This window comes from Temnothorax americanus, unplaced genomic scaffold (assembly GCF_048541705.1).
Source record: "Temnothorax americanus isolate GAGA-0224 unplaced genomic scaffold, ASM4854170v1 Scaffold49, whole genome shotgun sequence".
NCBI classification, from domain to species: Eukaryota; Metazoa; Arthropoda; class Insecta; order Hymenoptera; family Formicidae; genus Temnothorax; species Temnothorax americanus.
Window position 1 is genome coordinate 445,900 of NW_027509646.1, and position 21,843 is coordinate 467,742.

Consider the following 21,843-nt stretch of genomic DNA (forward strand, 5'->3'; position numbering starts at 1 on the left):
GGGATCTTCTCGTCGCATTCTAATAATGATCATATAATTCCTCTTATCATTACACAATTATTTATTTATTTTCAATTAAAATACCTCGCGTGATGCGTAAGATAATATCGAATCGGAAATTATTTACTCGAGGCTAAAATATGTATATCGACATATCGTGTAATAATACGTGAGATGAAAATTATTTTATTTGTTGAAATTAAAACGCTACGAGGAACGACAGTTTGGACTCTTCCGTTGCCATTAAGAAAATGGGTTAAGCAATACCCTTCTCACACTTGTACGCATATACGAATGAACAGGTGCTTTAACGTTCGCAATTAGCAGGCAACGATCACGGCAGTGCGTCGCCTGATGTTTACAAACGCTCCGTGTTTTACGCGCAAGAATGCACGAGAAATACTTCGTTATTAAGATTATACGGGTGTGACACATACAATTTCACCATGTTTCTCTTGTCCTCGTATATCAACTATCGCGTTTCGGAATCGGCATTACCTAAGCTCTGTAAAAGTCATCTTTCTTTGGAAATTGTCAGAACTTGGATATATTATAATTAATAGAATCGATATCTACTTATTTTTCCAACTATACGATTTCTTTGTATTAATAAATTTCTTTTTAAGTTTAATACTTTTCGCGTTGATTACTGAAGGATGGTACGCATCATCGTTAAACAGCAGGACCAGTTTCAATCCCTCGCATCTCGCATCCGGAAGAGACGACGCGCGCAATAGCGAAATATCGAATCCGAGATGGGCAGCGCGAGCAGTTACACAGTTACATAAAGTTGTACGGCTTGTCATAAAGTTGTATGGCGATATCTCTCTCGCATCATTCCGCGATGATGCGATTTTCTCTTCGCGACTTTGATTCGTTCGACGTCGTCGCCGTTTAACCGAGTCCTTTCTCCCGTCGATCTTCCCACAAGCGGCAGCAACGCGAGCTTTCCATCCCGAGCTCTCGTGAGTGCAATGCTGGCACACCGACGCCGCGCCGCAGCCTTTGTCGTCGTGCGATTTATTTCGTATCCTGCCTCCTTAAGCGCCGCTCGTGCGACGACGACGAACACAGAAATAGCGACGAGCCGGTATCGGCCTGGCCTCGAAACGAACGAGATTAAAAAGGAAGCAGGAGAGACGAGAAATACGACAGCTCATTTTTTAATGTATCATTATTAATCGTCCACTGTGTCGTTTGCGTGACATCGTTATATTGACAATTCATCTATTTACACGTTTCATATTAATAATAATATTAATAATTAATAATAATCGCAATTGTATAGTCCTACTACAAATATACAGATGTGCCGCGTGTATGTCAGTGTATGTATACGCTGTGTGTGCATATTATCTTCTTTCTGTTTTATACAAAAACGGGGTATGGTACGCCTGCGGGATAGTCTTTACAATCTTCGTCAATGCCTCGTCGCGAACGAAAGGCCACTATCAGCGGAAAACACTATTTTCCTTTTTCTCGCGAATACGCATCGCTAGTACGAAAAAAATTAATTCTAATTCGAAAGTCTTTTAAACGTCGTTGAAAGAATCTAATTGGGAGCGGGACAAGGGGATAGACGGATGGGAATGATGGAGACTGTTCAACGATAGCGAAACGTATCAAATTGTCCGAAGGAGTGTAAGTACAAAAAATGACAACAGCTTTATTACACATCGTAATTCGTACAATATAATCTCGCATTTACACGCACGTGTTTCTCGTTAATTTGGAGTCTGTACGCGCGCGACGGCGGCCGTCGGGGGCTCAACGGGGGTGAAGGAAAGGATTGGAAGATGGAAGCCAGATGGGGATTGGATTCATCGCGATTCTTTGATCGAGCCGCAAATGTCATCGCGCGCGCGCGCGCGCGCGCGTATATGGTCGCTGTTATCTAAAATAAAGCGTTACCGATTACGGTACACATGACGGTCACATAATCATCATCACAACGCAAAAGAAACACCCTGTTTGCGCCACCGCGCGCGAACGAGACCCGAAAATAAACCTGACTTAGTCGGTACTTGCATTTCGTTTATTTAATTATCATTATTTCGTAACAGGAACATCATCGAATCTTTGTTCGCTACAATTCTCTCCCTCTCTTTCACTCGTCCACTCTCTCACTCACTCTTTTTCTCTTCGTACATTACACACGCGCGTTTTTAAAGCGATAATATCGTCATCACTGTCATCGGCGTACTAATCGCCATTTATTTATTTTTTTTACGCCGTGTAAAATCGTCATCAGCCGTCATAAATAAATAATTGTCATAATCGACCGTGCAGCATCAACATACAATAATCGTCACTTATCTATCACGCATTCATGGGCGAAGTCAGCGAGCGTTCCATCGAAATAAGCGCGGCTAATGGCGGTGAAAATGATGGAAGTTCTGTAAAAACCGAATTGTTTCTTGTTTCCTGATCTCTCTAGATTTGTTTTTTTTTTTCACACAAATGAACGCGGACAACACGATTTGATTATTTCACGGATTCGTCCGTCTGGCGCGAATAAACGCGGAAGAGACGACCGAATCCGCCGAAATCTCTTAATTTTAATCGCAGTTCAAACGCCGGTTCCTCATCGCTTTCCGGAAGTATGAATCCTAGAAAGAGACAATGCGAGAATCCACAAGATATCTAAGAAAAAGACATCTGAAAGATTAGAATGTTCTCTTTTAAAGAAGTGCTGAACTTTCGAATGTCCGAATTATCTTTTAGACATCTCTGCGAGATAATCGCGTTCGGGAAGAGAAGTTTGCGCTACGATTAGATGTAATCGATGAGAATTCAATCCGACGTTCTCTTCGAATCGCCTCTTTAGCCGATTTCGATGCCAAATCACTTCGGAACAAATCGCATCGTCGTCGAAACGCTGTTGACGATGCCGGATATCTATTATCTCTCACTTCATTGTTCATTTATATATATTTATTTTTCTTTATTTATATATATATATCTATCTCTATCTCTATATATATATATATATATATATATATATATATAGATATCTGCATAATTTATACACATCCGTTCGTCTTTTCAGTCGTACGTAGCGCAAACAATGTCTCGTCGAACGGTACATGTCGTTTGTGTAGTAATTATAGGATTCGTAGAAAATTGATGATTTTTTTTCAACGAAGTAAAGCCAACGCTACGCGATTTCTTTGGAATTTTTCAAATTAATCAATAAATTTTTCACTATCATATTCCCCTAGATACAAGTTGGGTTGAATTCGATGAAAATATGTCAAAGAATTTACAGGCTTCGCATGAACGGGCTTTCTCTTCTTGCAATTACTCGATATTTATTTATCTTTTTCTACGAAAACTATCTGCCTAACTATCGCGTCGTTCAATTTTCACATATTAAGTTTATTCGAATTATCGCGATGGAATGACGACGTTTTCTGATTAAGAGGACGGAACTTTGTTAAGAGTCATGCGTCGCTTCCATCCTTCCTTCCAAACGTTCCTTTGAGCCGGTTGAAAATTGGCGTGCAAACGGAAGTTTAAAGGATCATTCCTCGACCAATCAGGGTTATCTCTGAAATGGAGAATCCTAAAAGGTCGAGGGAACGTTTCCTTTAAAGTGTCATTATAAATAATAATCTTTATGCTTTTCATCGCTAGACGTCATTGCGGTCACTGTTACAAGCGGAAGTTCATGCGTCGGTATTTTTTTTCTGAGAAAAGAAATGCTTTGTAAAAAAAAAAAAAAGGAAAAAAGAAGCGATGTTACACGAAACATCAATTCCGAATACGAAAAGACGACGTCGTTCCAAAGATGCTAATCCGTCGTTAAACTTTCTCGCTCGCAATCACACATACACATGCTCATCCATTTTCACACGCACACGAATAATATACACAAAAGATCTTTCGCTGTCGTATTCTTGCCCCGGTCGGCAGCTCGATCACGCAAATTCGAAAAAGAACTAATACCGAGAACAATGATAATGCGACACGATGTAATAATATTAATAATAATAATAATAATTAATAGCAATCAGTAATACAATAAGTAAATAACAATAATAATAAATTAGTTCTGTACAGAGTTTCACTTTCGAGCACGATATAATATTAATACCTAAGGATGGGTCGGCGGCTGCCCGAGGTAACCGGCCGACCCCCACAGCATCGCGTTAATTCTTCTCCTTGTCTCTGTCGCCTCTCTCGATCAGCCCCGATCGAACGTCTTCGGTCAGTCCGACATCGCTCTCGTACCAGTATAATAGGGACGACACACCCGTGGATGGTAAAATTGGCCGATGCAACGCGTATTTCTCCCCGAAACGATGATTCAATCGCGGAGTCCCACCGGCGACTAGCGGCGCCAATGCTCATGCACAAGTACTTCGCAAAAAGATGTAATAAAAATTTATATATATATATATATATATATATAAAGAAAAAAAGAAATAAACACCCGGAGGGGCATCCGAGACAAAGGCGTCGCCGTCCCGGAGGGTATATATCGCGGTGGCGCCGCTAGAGAAAAATCGAAGGAAATCGAACGGGGTGGTCTGTCAATTTACGCGCACGGAGAAAACAAGATCCACGATTCGCACACGCACACGCACACGCACTGGCTCTATTTCTCTTTTTCTCTCACGCACTCTTTCTCTCTTTCTCTCTATCACTCTAAGTAGGGGGAATCCAACATCCCGAAGTCTACTACACTTCCGTCGCGAGCGTCGCCGCCAGCGTGGCGTCGTGCCTGACGTAATGATCGTCTATCACGTACACACCGCAATTGCTGTTGTCCGTGGCACCGCCACCGCTTCCCGGTGGACCACTACTACCACTACTGACGACACCGGCGCCGTTGGCTTCCGATATCGTCGTCGGCCTCTTCATCAGCGCGGCTTCCGCGGCGCAACAACTGTCCGCCGCATTGCCAGAGGCAAATACGGACGACCTTTTGGCACTCTCCAGGACCCCGATACCGAAGCCTAAGCCGAGACAGTCCTTCTCCTTCTGGAAGAGGTGCGCGGACGCCCGGTGGGCTGCCGCCTCCGTGTTGAGCTGTTTCGTCGTCCTTGTTGTCCGACCGTCTTGCAGCACTGGCTCTGGCTTATAACCCGAACACGAACTATCCAACGTCACATCAGTCTGGAACGACGAGTCTAGGTCGTCCTGTCGCGACGCCGCCGACGCCACATTGTTGACACTTTTACTAGCTGTCCAGGTGTTTTTAATCATGTGCGCGTCGCCGGTGCCTAAGGCGCAAACGCTACCGCCGCCAGTGCCGATCAGGCCGCTACCGGCGCTGCCGAGGAGAACGCCGACGCTGCCAATGCCATTGCTTCCGACGCCGATGGTACTGGCGCTGCGTTTGCTCATGCTGCTGTGCACCGCGTTCCTCTCGTTCTGTAGCCTCGCTTCCTCGTCTGCCTTTGCTTGCTCCCGCTTCTGTCGTCTCTTCATGCACATCACCGCGACCGCGGCGAACAGCGCAAAGGCCGGTACTGCGGTGGAAAGAGTCGCGATCATTACGAGATGTTCCGTAGTCAAGCTGGTCTTTCTGGAGGCGACGTGCTTCGATAAATTTCCGGGCCAATGGTTGTTCCCCGAGGACGGTTCCGCCAGCGGCACGTTCGCGGGCGCGGACGGTGATGCGATCGGCGGTACCACTGCAACGCCGGCTTTGTCGCTGCAAGTGTCGCCGTGCCAATCGTTCGGACATTCGCACAAGAATCCATTGACGCGGTTCCGGCATATACCGCCATTCTGACACGGTGCGCTCCGGCATTCGTCCACATCGACGCTGCAGTCCTTGCCGGTGAAACCGGGTTTGCACGTGCAATGATAGTCGTTGGTCCCAGAAGTGCATCTGCCTCCGTTCGCGCACGGTTTCGCCAGGCAGTAGTCTACCTTGTCCTGGCAGAGCCTGCCGACGTAACCCGGTATACATTGACAGCGGAAGCTGTTCACCTGGTCCTTGCAGGTGCCGCCGTTCAGGCACGGATCGCCCTGACAGTCATCCACGTTGATCTCGCAGCGCTCGCCGGTGAAGCCGGCGAGGCACGTGCATCGGTAACCGTTGATATGGTTCGTGCAGGTGCCGTTGTTCGCGCAGGGATTCGGCGAGCATTCGTCGACCTGCGATTCGCAGTCGGTACCGGTGTAGCCGGGCGGGCAGCGGCACACGTAGCCGCGCAGAGAGTCGTCCTCGCAGGTGGCACCGTGTCGGCAAGGCGAGTCCCGGCAAGATCGCGTCGTGATCTCGCAGTGTCGACCGCGCCAACCGGGTGGACAGGTGCAACGATAGCCACGGCGATGTTGCTGTCTAGAGTACGACGATAACTCGGTGCCATTGCCGTTCACGTAGCTCACAGACGGCGACTCCGTCATCGTGCAGGTACCGCCGTTCAGGCAGGGCTTCGAATGACAGTCGAAGAGCGGCGTCTGGCACTCCGTGCCGGTGAAGCCTGACGGGCACGAGCAGGTGTATGAGCCCTGGCCGGTGTTGAAGCAGGTGCCGCCGTTCATGCACGGCTTATGATTCGTGCAATAGTTGAGATCTTGGTTGCAGAACAGTCCGCCCCAGCCTTCGTCGCAAGCGCATTCCCAGGGCTTTTGGCAGGTACCGTGGAGGCAGCCCGGGTATCGAACGCACTGATTGCACAGTGAGCCCTTCCAGCCGTTGTGACATCTGCAACAATACGACAGGACATGGCTCTTTAGCGATGCTCGGATGCTCGCGCGCGATTACGTTAAAATAAGAAACAAATCAAAAGGCTGACACGTATCATATCTATCTACAGTTGGATACCACCGGCAGAGTAAATGGATGACGAAGATATGTCACGGTTTCCACGAAAGCTGAATCATCCTCGGAGATAAATCATTCTCTCCCTACTAGCTGTATATATTATCGGATCCTGTCAGGACAGTGCCCAGCGAGATTGGCGCTTGGATGGATGACCCACGCGTTGGTATTATTAGGTCTGGTTAGACCATCGTGGCCGTGTTTTGACAGAGATCCAATCGTGAAACGAAGTTTGGGTCTGCGTACTTCGATATTCGAGTCCCTCCCACCCTCTTCTGTCTTTCGTCCGTCACGAGTTTCGAGAAGAGTTTCACTGGTGATGGACAGAAGGCAGTCACGGGTGCAAGAAGAGGATCGACGAAACCCCGTGAACGAGGAGAGCTCTTACGAGAGGACGAGAGGGGGAGAGAGAGAGAGAGAGAGAGAGAGAGAGAGAGAGAGAGAGAGAGAGAGAGAGAGGGGGGGAGAGAGAGAGAGAGAGAGAGAGAGAGAGAGAGAGAGAGAGAGAGAGAGAGAGACAAAACGAAGAAAGGACAAAGGTCGGCGACGACGCACCGAATGATGTGTATGTGTATATGCGGCAGGAAGACGAGAGAGAAAAAGATGGCACGAGGACTTCTCGGTCGAGTCGCGAAGGAAGAAAAGATTCGCGGTTTGTACGCGGAGAGGAGGATAACCGGCAAGAAACAGAAAAGAGGGGGTGGCAACGTACGACATGGAATATCTTAAAAGTGGATAAAACCGATAGAAGAGAAAGAGAGGGAGGTAGAATGAAATGCCTGGTGAAGGGTGAGAGGGTGGCATGCCAGGAGATGAGGATGATACGCTGGTCGGCCATTACATTACGTGCGGGGGTTATGCCTCACGAAGGTATGAAGGAGAAAGAGAGACTAGGACAGACAGAAATAACGAAAGAACGAGAGGTGAAATGAAAAGAAGATGCTACATGTGTGTGCCCTGTGAAATGTACACACATTACGAACACATATGCATATACAAAGAAGCAGCTTCAATGTGTGCATAGAGCGCACACGAGCGCGTTGAGAAAAAAAGAGAAGGGATAGAGAAGGGACCGAAAGTGGCGCGAACGGGAAGAAGCAGTCATTGAAGGGTGGGGGACAGGGGGCCTGGGATGCGAGAGAGACAGAGAGAGAGAGAGAGCGGGAGAAGGACAACGGCGAGGAAGAGTTCACGGAAGAGAGAGGGAGATGCGCGGGACCGACAGGGACGGCGCGGCGACGCGGAGGGAGCAGAAGAGTAAAGAGTAAGGAGGAAAGTAGAAGGGGGGAAGTAGAATTCTGACGGAGCGGTGGGGGATGAGTCGTCGAGTAGTGTGTTCCCACGGTTCGAGCCTCGGCACGGCACAGCCGTTCAGTATGCGGGTCAAGGAAAGGTTACCCTCCTCTGTGTGCGTGCGTGCGCTCGCGCGCGCCTGCTTACGGTGCCCCACACTATCGCATGTATCCGCATGTATATACGTCACTACACAGTCGCTCTCTCGCTGTGACTATCGTGGTCAGAAAGAGATAGTGAGAGAATAAAGATATGGGGAGAGAAGGGTAAGAGAGACAGGTAGAAAAAGATGAACGAAGAGCCGAAGAAGAAGCAAAAGGAGGAGACGGCAGAGGGAAAACTGCAGCCGTGGACGTTGCATGACTATACCATTAAGTCCTATGTACAAAGTAAAAGAGAGAGTGAAAGAGAAAAACCGTCGTGAACTAAGAAGAAGAATAAGAGAGAGAAGGAGAGAGGGGCGTGAGGCAGGGTAGAGAGACAGAAGGTAGTGGTAAAGAAAGAGACGAGACGAAGGCAAACGGGACCAAAGGGGGTTGGAAAGTCAGCCGAACTGTACCGCGCGGATTACTCGTGATCGTTGGTTACCGCGAGAGACGAAGGTGGAAGGTGTACTCCTAGGAACGTGTACTCCCCGAAAGAACGCCGGCGAGCGGCGTCCACGTGATCGCGCATTCTACTTTGCGGCTAGGCCGCAACAGAATCGCGACTGTGCCATAATTACCACCGGGGGATAGGTCATGCACCGACGAGGGCGAAGGGGAACAGAAGAAGGAAGAAGAGAAGGTAGAGGAGGAGGATTGGCTCTCCGGTCGGCTATGGAAATCTCGCGCGTATATCGGACTCGGTTAAATGTCTCTCTGAAAGAGACGAGAGAGAACGACTTCTTTCTCTCTCTCTCTCTCATCTTCTCTTCCTCCTCCGCCTCTCTTTGCGACTCTGTGCCATCAGATGCGAGGATATCGCGCCACGTTCGAGACGCGTTCGAGTGCGTTCTTTGACCTTTGCCTGTTGTTATGCGGCTATTTAAACGGAGTCGAATCGAAATAATATCGCGAAGTGTGACAGAAAATCGAGAGATTTAATTTTGACGTTCACCGAGAAAAATGTAAAATTCTTGTACGTGCATGTGACTTGTACTTATATCACTGGGATATACGCGCGAGGGAGAATGAAACGATTCTAGGATACTTTGTGTAGGACCAGCGTTACTGAAATCGTGACGTGGATCCATGAGCTGCTGGCTGGCGTATACCTTTTCGAAACCGCGCCGAACGATAATTTACGATAGGTATGCGCGTAATTATTATCGCGCGTACATGCATATACGCCGCGGCGGTGCATACAGAGGAGTGGATGCACCGTGTCGGGGCCCAGGAATTTAGTTGGCGGTTGTATGGGGCGGCGCAATGCACACACACACCAACACACACACACACACACACACACACACACACACACACACACACACACACACACACACACACACACACACTCACACTCACACACACACTCACACACCACAAGCGCACGTGCAAGTATTAGGCGAATGCCGGCGTATGTATACTCACATGCATTCGTTGGGTCGATTGCAGTGTCCGTGCTGCTCGTCGCATCCGGGCAGGCAGCGGGCTGAAATGAGTAAGAAAAAATCCAAGAGGTTAAAGCAACTCTCGGCGAGAGGTCGATCGCGTCCCTCACGACTGCACGAGCGAGCGGTGAATGCGGTGTATATACGATAATATACGTCCGATGGGATGCATACACGCGTACGGTAGTTCGTCCTTCTTTACATTTCGGGACATAAAATATAATACTTCTGTGCTGTAATTGTTTATAGCATGTGATGCTGTAATTAGCGGTGATTAAGTTCGCAACAACCGAATAGTCCAACTGACCTCTGACTGACTGAAGATTGCGTTTTATTATTTATTTTTTTGTATTTCTAGCTTTATTTCTACGTTTGCACTTTTATTATGAAATGTTTTTAATTTGATAAACTTTATCCTTTTTTATATCTAAAATGCTAGTCATAATAATTAAAATTGAAAACGTTAATACGGGAAACGGAAGAATTAACAGGTGGTGGTACCTCACAAAAGACGCGTATTCCATTTGTTTATCGGGCGAGTAAACCACAAACGAGAATGACTCGGTCGAATTTGAGGGGACATGTGTAACGGCACCCCGGATGCGGGCCGTTTAAAGGCGAGGCGAGCGACACGCATCACGTGCGGTATAGCGTTCGCTTCTCGTATCGCCTCGGTACCTAGTTGACTAATTTACCTGCCGCATACGTAAACTCGATGGCTACCGGCCAACTACCGAGAGCGCGAATTCCCCCTTCCTCACGAGAAAGGGGGGGGGGTATTCGCGAACTAGACGACGCACATCGAACGATGCGTGACACAATTTCATTACCCTTGCGATCTATCGCTGGTATTCCGCGCCGCGTGTAAGTATGCGAGGAATCGATGGATTCACCCGTTTAGATTCCTTCTTCGTCACCTTGTTAACTCTTCCAGGGAGACACGACAGCGCGATAACCAACCACGATTTCGCGTGGCCAGTTATCAACGCAAGCAGACAGGTTCGAAAAACGTTAAATCCAAAATTCATGTCTGGATACTAATGTATTGTGCAAGAAAGTTAGAACATTAGAACAGCATCAATCATGCCGCTGTTATTATCACAGGGATTAATTGAACTTCGTCAGTCTGATAAAACGCTCGATAAAAATAACGATTTTGTCAACGGCGTCGAGACTAAAAAAACCAGGTTGGAAATCGAAAAGAAAAATCCCGGTATACGCTCGACGCCGGTGAATGAAAGGGTTGAGGGCGGCGGTTCGACGATTCCGACACGGTTCGGCGCGAAGCAGGGCCGGCGAGCAGGGCTAGGCAGCAGCACGAGGGCCATGTGACCTTGGCACCGAGCGCAACGGCCCGACTCTCTTACTCGCCATGGCCGGTCGGATGGACGGACGGACGGACGGACGGGACTTCGGCACGGCACGGTGTGGCGCGGCGCGGCGCGGCGCAGAGCGCGGTATAGCATGGCACAGGCCGAGCGCTAAGGAGTATGGTATTTATAGAGCGGAGAACGAGAGATACGACCCCCCTTAGCCCCGCCGTCAGAGCCGCCGCGATCTCTTCTCCTCGTGCCCTCGCCGGCCGTCGGTGTATCGTCGACGAACGACCGAATCGCAGAGATTCCACTGCGATCCTCCCTGCCTCCGCCATTTCCTTCTCTCCTTCATCCTCTTCCCCTCATGTATACCACCTTTTCGCCATACCGTTGCCGAAGAAGAAGAAAAGGGAAGAAGGGTCCTTTTCTCCCTGGCGAGAGGAAGGAGATGCGACGGGGAGAAACCAGTGACTAAACAAATCTCGTAAGCCGCGACAAATCTTGCCCTTCGAGGATTATTTACGACCGATTTGTGGCCGCTGCGATTTTTCGAGATAAAACCTTGCGAGGTGGGCTATAAATTCGCCGTGTGTTCTCCTCCCGCGGAACGCTGATCTTCCAAGCCGACCAAAGTGTTCCGAGAAGAAGACGTCGAAGATCCTCCCGCATTTCATTCGACACGATATTTCAACGATGCGTTTCTCAAATTAAGCATTGTGTAGAGTATCTAACAGAATATTGATATGAGCTCTCGAATATAGCCAGCATTTAACAAAACAACGAGCAATTAAATTATATTTATATATAATACAACGAAATGCAAATTATACATCCCGCAGGGCTTTATGAAACACTGTGAACGATTGAAACTGGTTATTGGGTCAAGCTGGTAACGATAACACGAAATAATAACAATTATTCGTTTCTATTTTAATATCTGTACATTTTACTGTCAATTGAAATTAATAATTAAACAATACTAACTAGCTTGTTTTCATTTTCATATCATCAAGCTGACCTAATTAATTAATTAATATTTACTTATTATATTTTGCTATATATTAACTATTACTTCACCACATATTTTTCACGGTTAATTAAAATTACATTCTGAAAATTGTGGACGTTGATGCAATTGAGAAATCGTTCGCTTTAATTTTAAAAATATTTTTTTAAATACTCAAACATAGGGACAAATCTTAGTTTAGATATTTGCATAAAACAAACAATTAATCACAAAATTAATAATCTATATAGGTGATGAAGTTTTAAAAAATTATTGCATGTAAATGGGCCTATTGAATACTATATTGAGACCATATATATATTGAATAGCAGGTAACATACACACATATAATATATTCGCAAATGTCATTCTGAATGAATCTGCCGACTTTTGCACATCGGTTCTTTTAACGTCTGAAACGTCCTGAACAGAAAAAGAAAAAAAGACAAAGAAAGACATACGTAGCCACACAGCCCATTGATACACCGTACACCCCGAAGTTTTCTGGTTCCGCAACGTACTTATTGATTTTCTATCCACGGCCACAGATTTCCTTTCAAAACGGTCATCAGCACCGACCTCCCTTGGTGAAAAAGCACTGTCCACCTTCTTTTCCTTTCTCAAAACCTCTTTCTTTTCCTTCCTGCGAGAATAATTGTCACCGTCTTTTGCCACGCCTATATATATATATATATATATACATATATATATACCTGCCGTATTATGGCACACTACCTGCTAAATGTAGCCCACGAGATTACTTATAGAAGTCAGATGAAAGAAGAACACCGCCACAATTTTTCTATAGGATATAAAATATAAACAAGATTTTAGTATTCAAAATTTTCGTTGACTCGTAAAATCACTTATAAGAGGATTATAAGAATTAGTCTTTTCATCGAAATTACATGTATTGTGATCAAGTTTTTAGGTAAAAACCAATACGAATTTTCGATTGAATAGCATATCCCTAAAGGCTATTATTACTGCCTGCTTTATTTAATGATGATCTCGTTAAAGTCTAGGTCACTCTAAGCTAAGCCTATATCACAATTGGTACGATTCGACTTGAAAAGTTCCGTCAGGTAGACCGAAAGATAAAAGGGGACATCGAAGGTACATTCGGAAAAGTGCTGCGTTGCTCGCAGAGGGGTAACAAAAACTGCGGGAATAAGAAGGGACGGAGGAAAGAGAGGGGAATAGAGGAACCGGAATGTACGTGGACTGCGAGTGCGAGTAACAGGGCAGCTGTTAGTTAAAGCACCGTCCTCTCGATGCAGCTGTCAGGGCCCAACTCGCTCAGGCCGGCTCGTTCGCGCGTTGCAGCTGCTCTCTCTGCGCGCCCGCCAGCAACCCCTATATAACGCTTACGTATCGGCACCCCCGAAAGAGTTCGACTGCTTGCGGCGTGCCCGATCGTCTATTCTCGACCTACCGACCGAGGCACCCCTCTCGCACCAAGGGGTTAACGGGATAGAGCGAGTTAACCCTTCGTCATACGCGATCGAAGCCGTTGCAGAGAAAGTGCATGTTCGGCAAAATGCGACAATTTGGGTCGCGACAATGTCCGATGACAAGTACTTTCTGGATATCGACTTAGATTAGACGAGGGGGTACAAAACCTTAGACGAATGGATGAGAAAAAATAGATGATAAAGCGACTCCGAGCAAGCAAAAATCATATTAACGCACTTACGACATCATTAATCTCTTCGGAAGGTGACAATTTTTACGTAAATCCATCTATGATTACAGTATCGTAATGATATAATCAAATTTCTGTGTACGACAATTTCTGTACTCTAAAACATTAACACAAATACGTGAAAAAAATATATAAAAAATGAAGAAAAATGCATTGTTAAGATTCGGGAAGATACAACGCGGAAGTAGCGAAATCGAACGCGAGATACGACCGTTTTAGCAGATTCCGAAGAAGTGAAAGTCCTTTTGTGTTCTCGCGAGACTCGTTCCGAAGGAGAGTCTGCCGTTCGTGATTTATATCGTCGTATTTCCTGACGTTTCGCGGCCGACTGCTCGTCGAGCGAGAGCGCGACAGTGATTTTGCCGCGTCTTGTTAGGCTGCATAATCGTGTGAAATATTGCGGTAGCGGACAATCGAGGTTTATTGCATATCATTACTTTAGTAAACGCGTTTCGAAATCGATTTTCTTTTTACAGTCTCGTCTGTTTTACCAGCAGAAAAAGTGCGATATGAATTAAAAGTCAAATGTCAATGAAGATCATTGGTTGTATTAAAAATTATCTTAAATCCAACTTTTTCCAATATTGGAAAGTGCGATACAAGTTCTAAAAAATTGTTCGGACAACTGACCCGTCGAACGATAGTCGAAGAATATCTACAAAATGAAAAGTAGTCCATTAGTAATCGGCGCGCGAACTTTGTCGATCGCGGCGGCCCCGAGCACTCGGTGTCGAGTGCAACGACCGGGGACCGACGAGGCCCCCACACACGGAGAGACTTCGCCTACGATCGATCTTTCACTTCGATCGGATTCGAGAAAGTATGGAATTCGGGAACCGAGAATTGGCATAAACGAAGAAAGCTCGTGGGAAAGTGGAAACCTCGAGAAATATGATCCAAGACGTAACGTATCGCTTCATACATTAAACTCGTAAGATTGAACAACGTTATAACCTTCAATATTGCTGGAACAGATATTTTCTATGCGTAAAAACGTATGAACGAGATAGAAAACCAGCTTATGATATTCATATTATCTTTTACACAAAAATGAAAGTTATAGATTATCTACTTTGAAATGATATGGGATTTGGGATCACGTAAGATTACTACACCATAATTTAAGTTATACAAACTCCAGTTCCAGGATTAAACAGACAGAATGATACATTGCTTTTTCCCGAATTTTTTTCTCACATTCCTCGCGAAATCTGAAGACGTTATTCGACGACACTTGGCGTGGTCGGAGAGCAACGGCTAGCTTTTGTCTGTTCGAACAATTCGACACAATCTGAAAACGAGTCCTGGATTCTTTGAATGAAAAGTCCCTTCCTCTGGTGAATAAAAGCACCTTTGTACGTACAGGTCAGACGCAGTCGGACACCAGGTGCGGATACGAACCTGTACGCATCAGAGGCCAGGAGCTTCGACATCGACGACTGTGACTCCGGTAACAGACACGACCGTTCCATCCGACTCGCGCGGAGTCTCGACCGAGTCTCGACGGAAAAGGAGAATGAAAGAGAGAAGAATGAGAGAAAGAAAGGTAGATCGTAAGAGAAAGAGAGAGAGCCACGCACGAAGGCAGATTTCGCCCCCTTGCCTCTTTCGCTCACACAATCTCGGATCATTACGCGTGCACACGGATTAGGTCGCGGTCGGCTCGCAGGTACGCGAGAGTGAAAAAGAGAGGGATGCTGCAGTAAGAGTAGAGAAAGAGAGCTCGCACGAAAGAGGGAGTGGAAGAGAGAAAGAGAGGAGATACTCGCACACGCGCGAGCCAAGCGTGGGAAGCTGCTGCACGCTTCGAAGTCTCGGCTGTGCCGCCGCGCGCTGCAGCGCACCACCACCACCACCGACTACACCGGGCCTCTCCTTCGCGCGGCGAAACACCGGGCTTTGAAAGAACGTAAAGAGCGAGAGAGAACGCGAGGAACGGTTCGTTCGGCGAGCCGCGCCGGGCAATTCGCGAGAGTATCGTCGTTTACCGAGGTAGCGTGCATATTCGACGTCGGTAGGGATCGCGGAGGCAGCAGCGTTGCCTGTTAATAACCGCGTGCATCGCAAAATCCTTGGAAGAAATGCGGGATTACGTTGAGAGAACGTAAAACAAGTAGTCTTTAATAATTCTCTAACAACTTTCGTAATCGCGTCACGATTCATTCATCAATAGTGATTAGCCGTTACTTGGTAGGTTCTTTTTAGCCTAAATGATTATCGTTATTATTATACAAATTGAGAAAGATAAGACGATATGTCTGATGCGCGCGTGCAGTCGTGATAGAGAACGCGGAAATAAATAGCGGCCAGGGTGTCGCGCTACCGCTTAAAATACGGTGCGGTCATGAATGCCAGAATAATGAACATAATGTACTTACGGGTGTTGCAATAGTCGCCTTTCCAGCCAGTGAGGCAAACGCGCTCGCCGCTCGGACTGCAGCTATAGTGGCCGAAGTTGTCATCTCTCGGCCGGCATAGGTCCTCGCAACCCTTGCCGTAATAGTGCGGCGCGCAAGTCACCCTATATTCATACTTCATTTGCGAATGGGCGCTCTTGTATTCGTCCACGGTCCAGTCTGGCCCGACGTCCAGCCACTTCTGGGTGGTCAACCGCGTGATCAGTACTTTCTCTGAAAAAACCATGAGACCATGTTTCGTTTGAGTAATTTCGATATCAAGCTATTCAAACTTCCTTATAGTAATCTTATATGGTATCTTAAATTGCAAAGTAAGGCATTAAATATGTATATATATTTTTTATATTACTTTAGAAACATCGTATCGCTGTGATTAACATAGATACATCAGATATGCCGATAAAAAAAATGTAAATCGCTAAATTAATGATGGGTTCGTATCAGGTAACAATGAGACACGATGTGATAGTAATTAGTCGACGCGATCAGCACTGAGGCAGAGCGACGAGGTGCACCGCTACGGGTACCCAATGATGCGATCGAAGTGCATCGGCCTCCGGGAGAGAGGAGAGAGGGGAGAGAAGAAAGAGAGAAAGAGAGAGAGAGAGAGGAGGGGGGCAGACCGGACGTTCGTCCGCTATTGCTACTCTGTTGGCGGCACGCATCCGGCACAAAGAGAGTAAGCGAGTATACCACGTTGCGGCTCTGGGAAAGAGGCGTCCTTCCTTCCTCTCTCTTCCTTTCCTTCTCTCTTATCCCGTTCCTCTCTTTTTCTCTCACTTCAGTCTCGTCTTCGCCTCTGGTTCGTCTTCTCGTCCGGCGTCTCTACTCGCTTTCGTGTAAACGAATGGATGAGCGAACGAACGAGCTGAGGCTACAACCTTCCTTACACCAGGGCGCATTATCGTAATAGCTCCAACAGATTAGGATCCGGGGCTACGATCAGGTGCCCTACCGAAAAACCTGCATCTCGCGGCACCAGTTTTCGGTGCACGCGCGTGTTAGTGCGCCTCGCTCTCGCACAGCCGAACCGGTAGCGTACCGGGGCCCACCGATTCCCCTGCGGTCTATCTCGTATAGTAAGATCAATAGCGTAGCCGTGAAGAGACACGAACAAATCCCAATGATTCGAAAATATTATTCAAAAATTATCACTGATGGATGAAGAGAGTATATGATAATAACTTGAACAACGACAGTTTAAAAACTCTTAAGTTTTCCGCAATCTGTGCTTCCATTATCATAGAAAAAGAATTACGCGATATCAATATTTTCCAAAATTATTATTATTATTAAACGCATCTAAAAACGCGATTACTAAAGTTACTTCAAGAATAAAAGTTCCTTTAATAAAATGTTTTTTTATGTGTAACTCCTTTATTAATAAAATAACTTATAGATATCATTATTAATATATGATATTAATTGCAAAATTAAAATATTTTATTAATATAATTCTCGTATTGTGGACCGAAAAAATTCTGTAACTCAAAAAGGCTCAATTGATATTGCTGTCGTCTGATAACGCGATTTGCTGACAATGAGAGAAATCCTTCGATCACACGCCACTGGGTGCACTCTCTTTCTCTCTCTATTTACCGCGCGCATCGAGAAGAAAGAAACGAAGAAACGAAGAAACGAATGAGCGAAGAAAAGAAAAAGCAAGGAGGGAACAAAAGGACGAAGGTTTTCATCGATGGCGTGCCCGAGGATACTTAAAGAGGGAGTCAGATCAGCCTCTCTTCCCAGAAGGGAAGTGGCAGTCGGCGAAACGGGAGTCGAGAATGAAAGAAAGAGAGAAAGAGAGAAAGGAGAAACGGGAGAAGAGTGAGACGAGTACATCTATAAGAGGGAGAGGCAGTTTATTGGGCTATCTTCCCAGGTGATGCTGTTACGAGTTCCGAAAACGCCGATGTTCGCACGCTACATCGCTCCAAGTTCGATTCTGAGAGAGCTCCGCTACTTGAAATACGGGGAGCAAAACATAATCGAGAATGAATTGATTTGGAAAGACGTATATTTATATTAAAAAGATAATTCATTATAATCATAATTATTTAGAAACAACTGTCCTAAATAATGTAATCAACAAATCTCTAAGCAAAATAATCACCACAGTACCATCGGTATTTTCATTAAATAGATATACATATTTAGGAAGTTGTTTGAACTTTTTAAATCCTAACAAATGTCAGAGACTTTCGGAACACGAGTATGCAAGATGTACGCGTATATGATGTAAGTATGTAACAGGGTCGAGTTGAGCCGTTCCAACGCGTAGTCGCGGAAAAAATTAATCCACGTTTACATTCACTGAAAGATGATTACGTTGCGCGCTACCAACCGTGTATCGGCAAAGTTACAACTTCCTGCTGCTGTTTCCCCCGGACGTATTAGGATGGACATTGGCTATACCATGAGAGATCGCTGCCGCTCGTTTCTACTTGACCACGGTCCGCGCACGTATACACCCGGTAAACACCCGGCGTGCTCGAGGCCAGACCGATTCAAGATATTCATTAATGACGCGCAGCGCCGGCGCGTAGCAGACATTTTCTATTGTTCATTCAGAAACGAGCGGCTGCCGAAGAAGTATAGCTTCGAGAGAAAGAAGGAGAAAGAGCTGGCACGCAGCCAGCGGCGTTTTGCCTCCGCCGCGCTGTTTCTGCGCGAAAAAATAATGCGCCGATTATTTAGCGAAATGGATCGTAAAACCCGAACGCGACGGATTCGAACTTCCGAAACGCCACCGGCTCCGCCTCCGCCTCCGCTCAAGTTTAGCAGGTAGCCTCTTGGTCGCACAGTTTCGACAACCGTGACTCAATGTAGCTCCAGTCGTTTTCTAAGTATATCCTGATAAATAATTCATTTCAGATAACATAAAAATTTTTAACCCATGAAATTAATTTAAATTGAATTCTCTAAACGGTCTAAACTTATAGACTAATTTTTTCTCCAATTTTTAAGAAAGTGGACTAGACTATTGATTTTCATTGACTTCCTCAATCAAAAACAAGATACAGCTTTACGATCTTTTTTCTCTGTCGCCGGTTGACACATGTAGTGCGCAGGAAAGACGGCCAATTATCGCCGTCGTTATTATCATGCGAAAGAAGGAAGGTACGCTCTCCTGATTGTAAGCTAGGCTCGTTGGATGCGCTCGTATATATACTCGGTGTCAAGTTACTTTCAGCGCGATGGAAGATGAGTGTACTACGGTTACACAGGAAGGAAACACTAGTGCCGCCGCCGCCGCCACCGCCACCCGGTATCCGTCGTCTCTCCTCTCTTTGCTCTCACTTTTCTCTCTCCCGCAGCTCTTGGTCGACGACACAACGGTATGACATAACGGCGACGCGTTGCCGTAATAACGCGCAGTTACAAACGAGGAACGACCAGCGGCAATAGAGACTGAATAGAACAATGAAAATGCGACGATTGTTCGCGGAACAACGGCCGATCTCCTCGACTCTCGTAAAGATTTACCTGAATCTAAAAAAGTGAAAAAAAGAAATTACACTCACCGGCCGATTGATGTGTGCTGTTGTCCGTATCGTGATAAGCTTCCACTATCAGCGAGAATGTACCCTGTAAACAGAAAAAAGGTTACGTGAGTCTCGTGCGTTTCTAATCAGAATAATAATAAAAAAAAAAAAAAACTGCCGCCGTATAATCGTTTAGGAAAGCAAAAGGAGAATTCAAAGAAAAGTTTCAGACGAAATTAATAAGTCTTGTAATTAGGTTTAATGCCGATAATTAAAAAGGTGCGTCATTCATATTTTTCGACCGTGCGCACTTTCGAAATATAACGGTAACGCTAGAGGAAATATTTCCGTGGTGAAAGGGTTAACAACAAATTAAACGTTTTGCGACGTGCTGCGTCACGTGCACACCTGCCACGCGTTGCCACGCGTCCGCCCGCCGGCGGAACGACGAGCGTGCACATCAAGAACGAACGAGGAGAAACGGTTACGCGTCACTGGTAAAGGGAGAGGGGGGTCAGGGAGGGGACCCGCAGAACGCGAAAGAGGACAGGAAGGGGGCCGACACGCGCGAAAATCACCCCCTTTCGAGTTATCGTCCAGGCACGAGGGAAATTGCAACCCCACAGGGGTCAACTTCCATATAACCACATGAGGTACCCTCCGTGTAAATCACGCGTCGCATTGAGATACACATGCGCGCGTGCTAAGTGCGCCTGACATGTGAAAACTACGATCAATTGCGCTAAATAAATCATCTACGAAATGTCGTTAGCCAATTTGTCTCTGCCAGCTCAATTTACGTTGATTCTCCCGATTTCACGAAATGTTCGGTAATTTTTTAAAAACGTTCCTGTATTGTCGATTAACTTGCTCGACTAATTTCTTTTCGTCCTATATGCTTTTAATTAACAAAATAAATATCGTTCAATTACGAATTCGAAAGTTAAGAGTCTAAAAAAAGAAATCTGTTCCAAAGCGACCGTGGAACAGCCCCCCCCCCCCCCCCCCAAATGTGACGGGAAACGCAGGAAACTTGGGTGCCCGTTGTACACACATGGCCGTTCCGAGCGACGTAATTTAAAGGCTGAGGGATACCGAGTAGAGATACTCGAAACGACAGCTCGTAAATACCGTAATGATGTTCCCCCGTCGCCGAGAAACCACACGAGGCACTACAGCACTACGGTCACTTGGACATGTCGCGACGAGAGGCCACACGGTGTAATACACGTACGTGCTGGACGCAGCATACCCTATACTACACGTATGTGTGGTGATAATACGTCGTTTAATTATTTAACGTCGCATGAGCACGTACGGTAAACACAGAAAGAGAGCACCGCGCGGCTCGCGGTATTATGCGCGACCTCGTTAGTCGTTGCCACGCGGAGAATAATAAATGTTTATATCCGCCGGCGTCGTTATTCCCGCCCGTGTTTCGCCCGAGTTCCCGTAAACGAGTCTCCCTCGGTAATCCCATGGCGAATGTCATCTCGCACATGGAAATTTATGCGCGAACTCCGTTACGCACCGCGCTCTCTCATCTTCCGCGAGATTTCCTTCCGCTTTAAACGCAATCTCGACGTGCAAAACGAAAACCGCGAGGCAAAAAATAATACAGCAATAAGATTATACAGTATATAAATGTTGAAATGAATCAATATTTAGATATATGTGTTCGGTAATGAAATCAAGGAAATATTTATTCAAATTTTATCTATCGACTTTTCCGGCAAGTAATTAGTTTCTTACAAGAAAACATATTATTATTTAACATTATCGATCATTATTTCCTGCATATTTCACATACTTGTATGGATATTTCCACCTAAAATTAACTTTGCGGTGTAAGTATGGACCGCGTACAGGTACAGGTACGCATTCGCCCTTCGCCGCGAAAGGGTTGAAGGACGAGGGAGCAATTTGTCTCCGCTAAAAAAAGCGAATGGAGAAAGAGAGAAGCGCAGGTTGTGGTGCACCACACACACACACACGCGCACACACACATATTCACACATCTTTCACGACGAGATACCGAATGTGCGAGACGTAGTTCGAGACCGGTCCAAGGCACAAGAGCCTCGAACACGCGAGAAGGGCGAAAAAGCGAGGAACACGAGGGCAGAACATAGTAGGCGTAGACGGAAGCGAGACGAGAAACACAGGGCTATACCGCCTTTTTCTCTCGCGGCAAGGACGCGTCTCGAAGTTTAGACACGCGGGACGTGTACTTAACGAAAACGAGAGAA

General features: G+C 46.2%; 1 protein-coding gene across 2 annotated transcripts in view; it reads right to left on the bottom strand.

Moving 5' to 3' along the window:
* Positions 1-2,438: 2,438 nt before the first annotated feature.
* Delta (neurogenic locus protein delta) overlaps positions 2,439-21,843 on the bottom strand; it is a 29,458-nt gene continuing 10,053 nt past the window's right edge. For both annotated transcript variants that reach the window (XM_077417406.1, XM_077417407.1), the window contains exons 3-6: positions 19,634-19,697; positions 16,071-16,322; positions 9,646-9,706; positions 2,439-6,664 (exon numbers count right to left, since the gene is read on the bottom strand). In XM_077417406.1, coding sequence (XP_077273532.1) covers positions 4,684-6,664; positions 9,646-9,706; positions 16,071-16,322; positions 19,634-19,697 — 2,358 coding nt within the window. In that variant the 3' untranslated portion in view covers positions 2,439-4,683. The remainder of the gene's footprint in view (positions 6,665-9,645; positions 9,707-16,070; positions 16,323-19,633; positions 19,698-21,843) is intronic.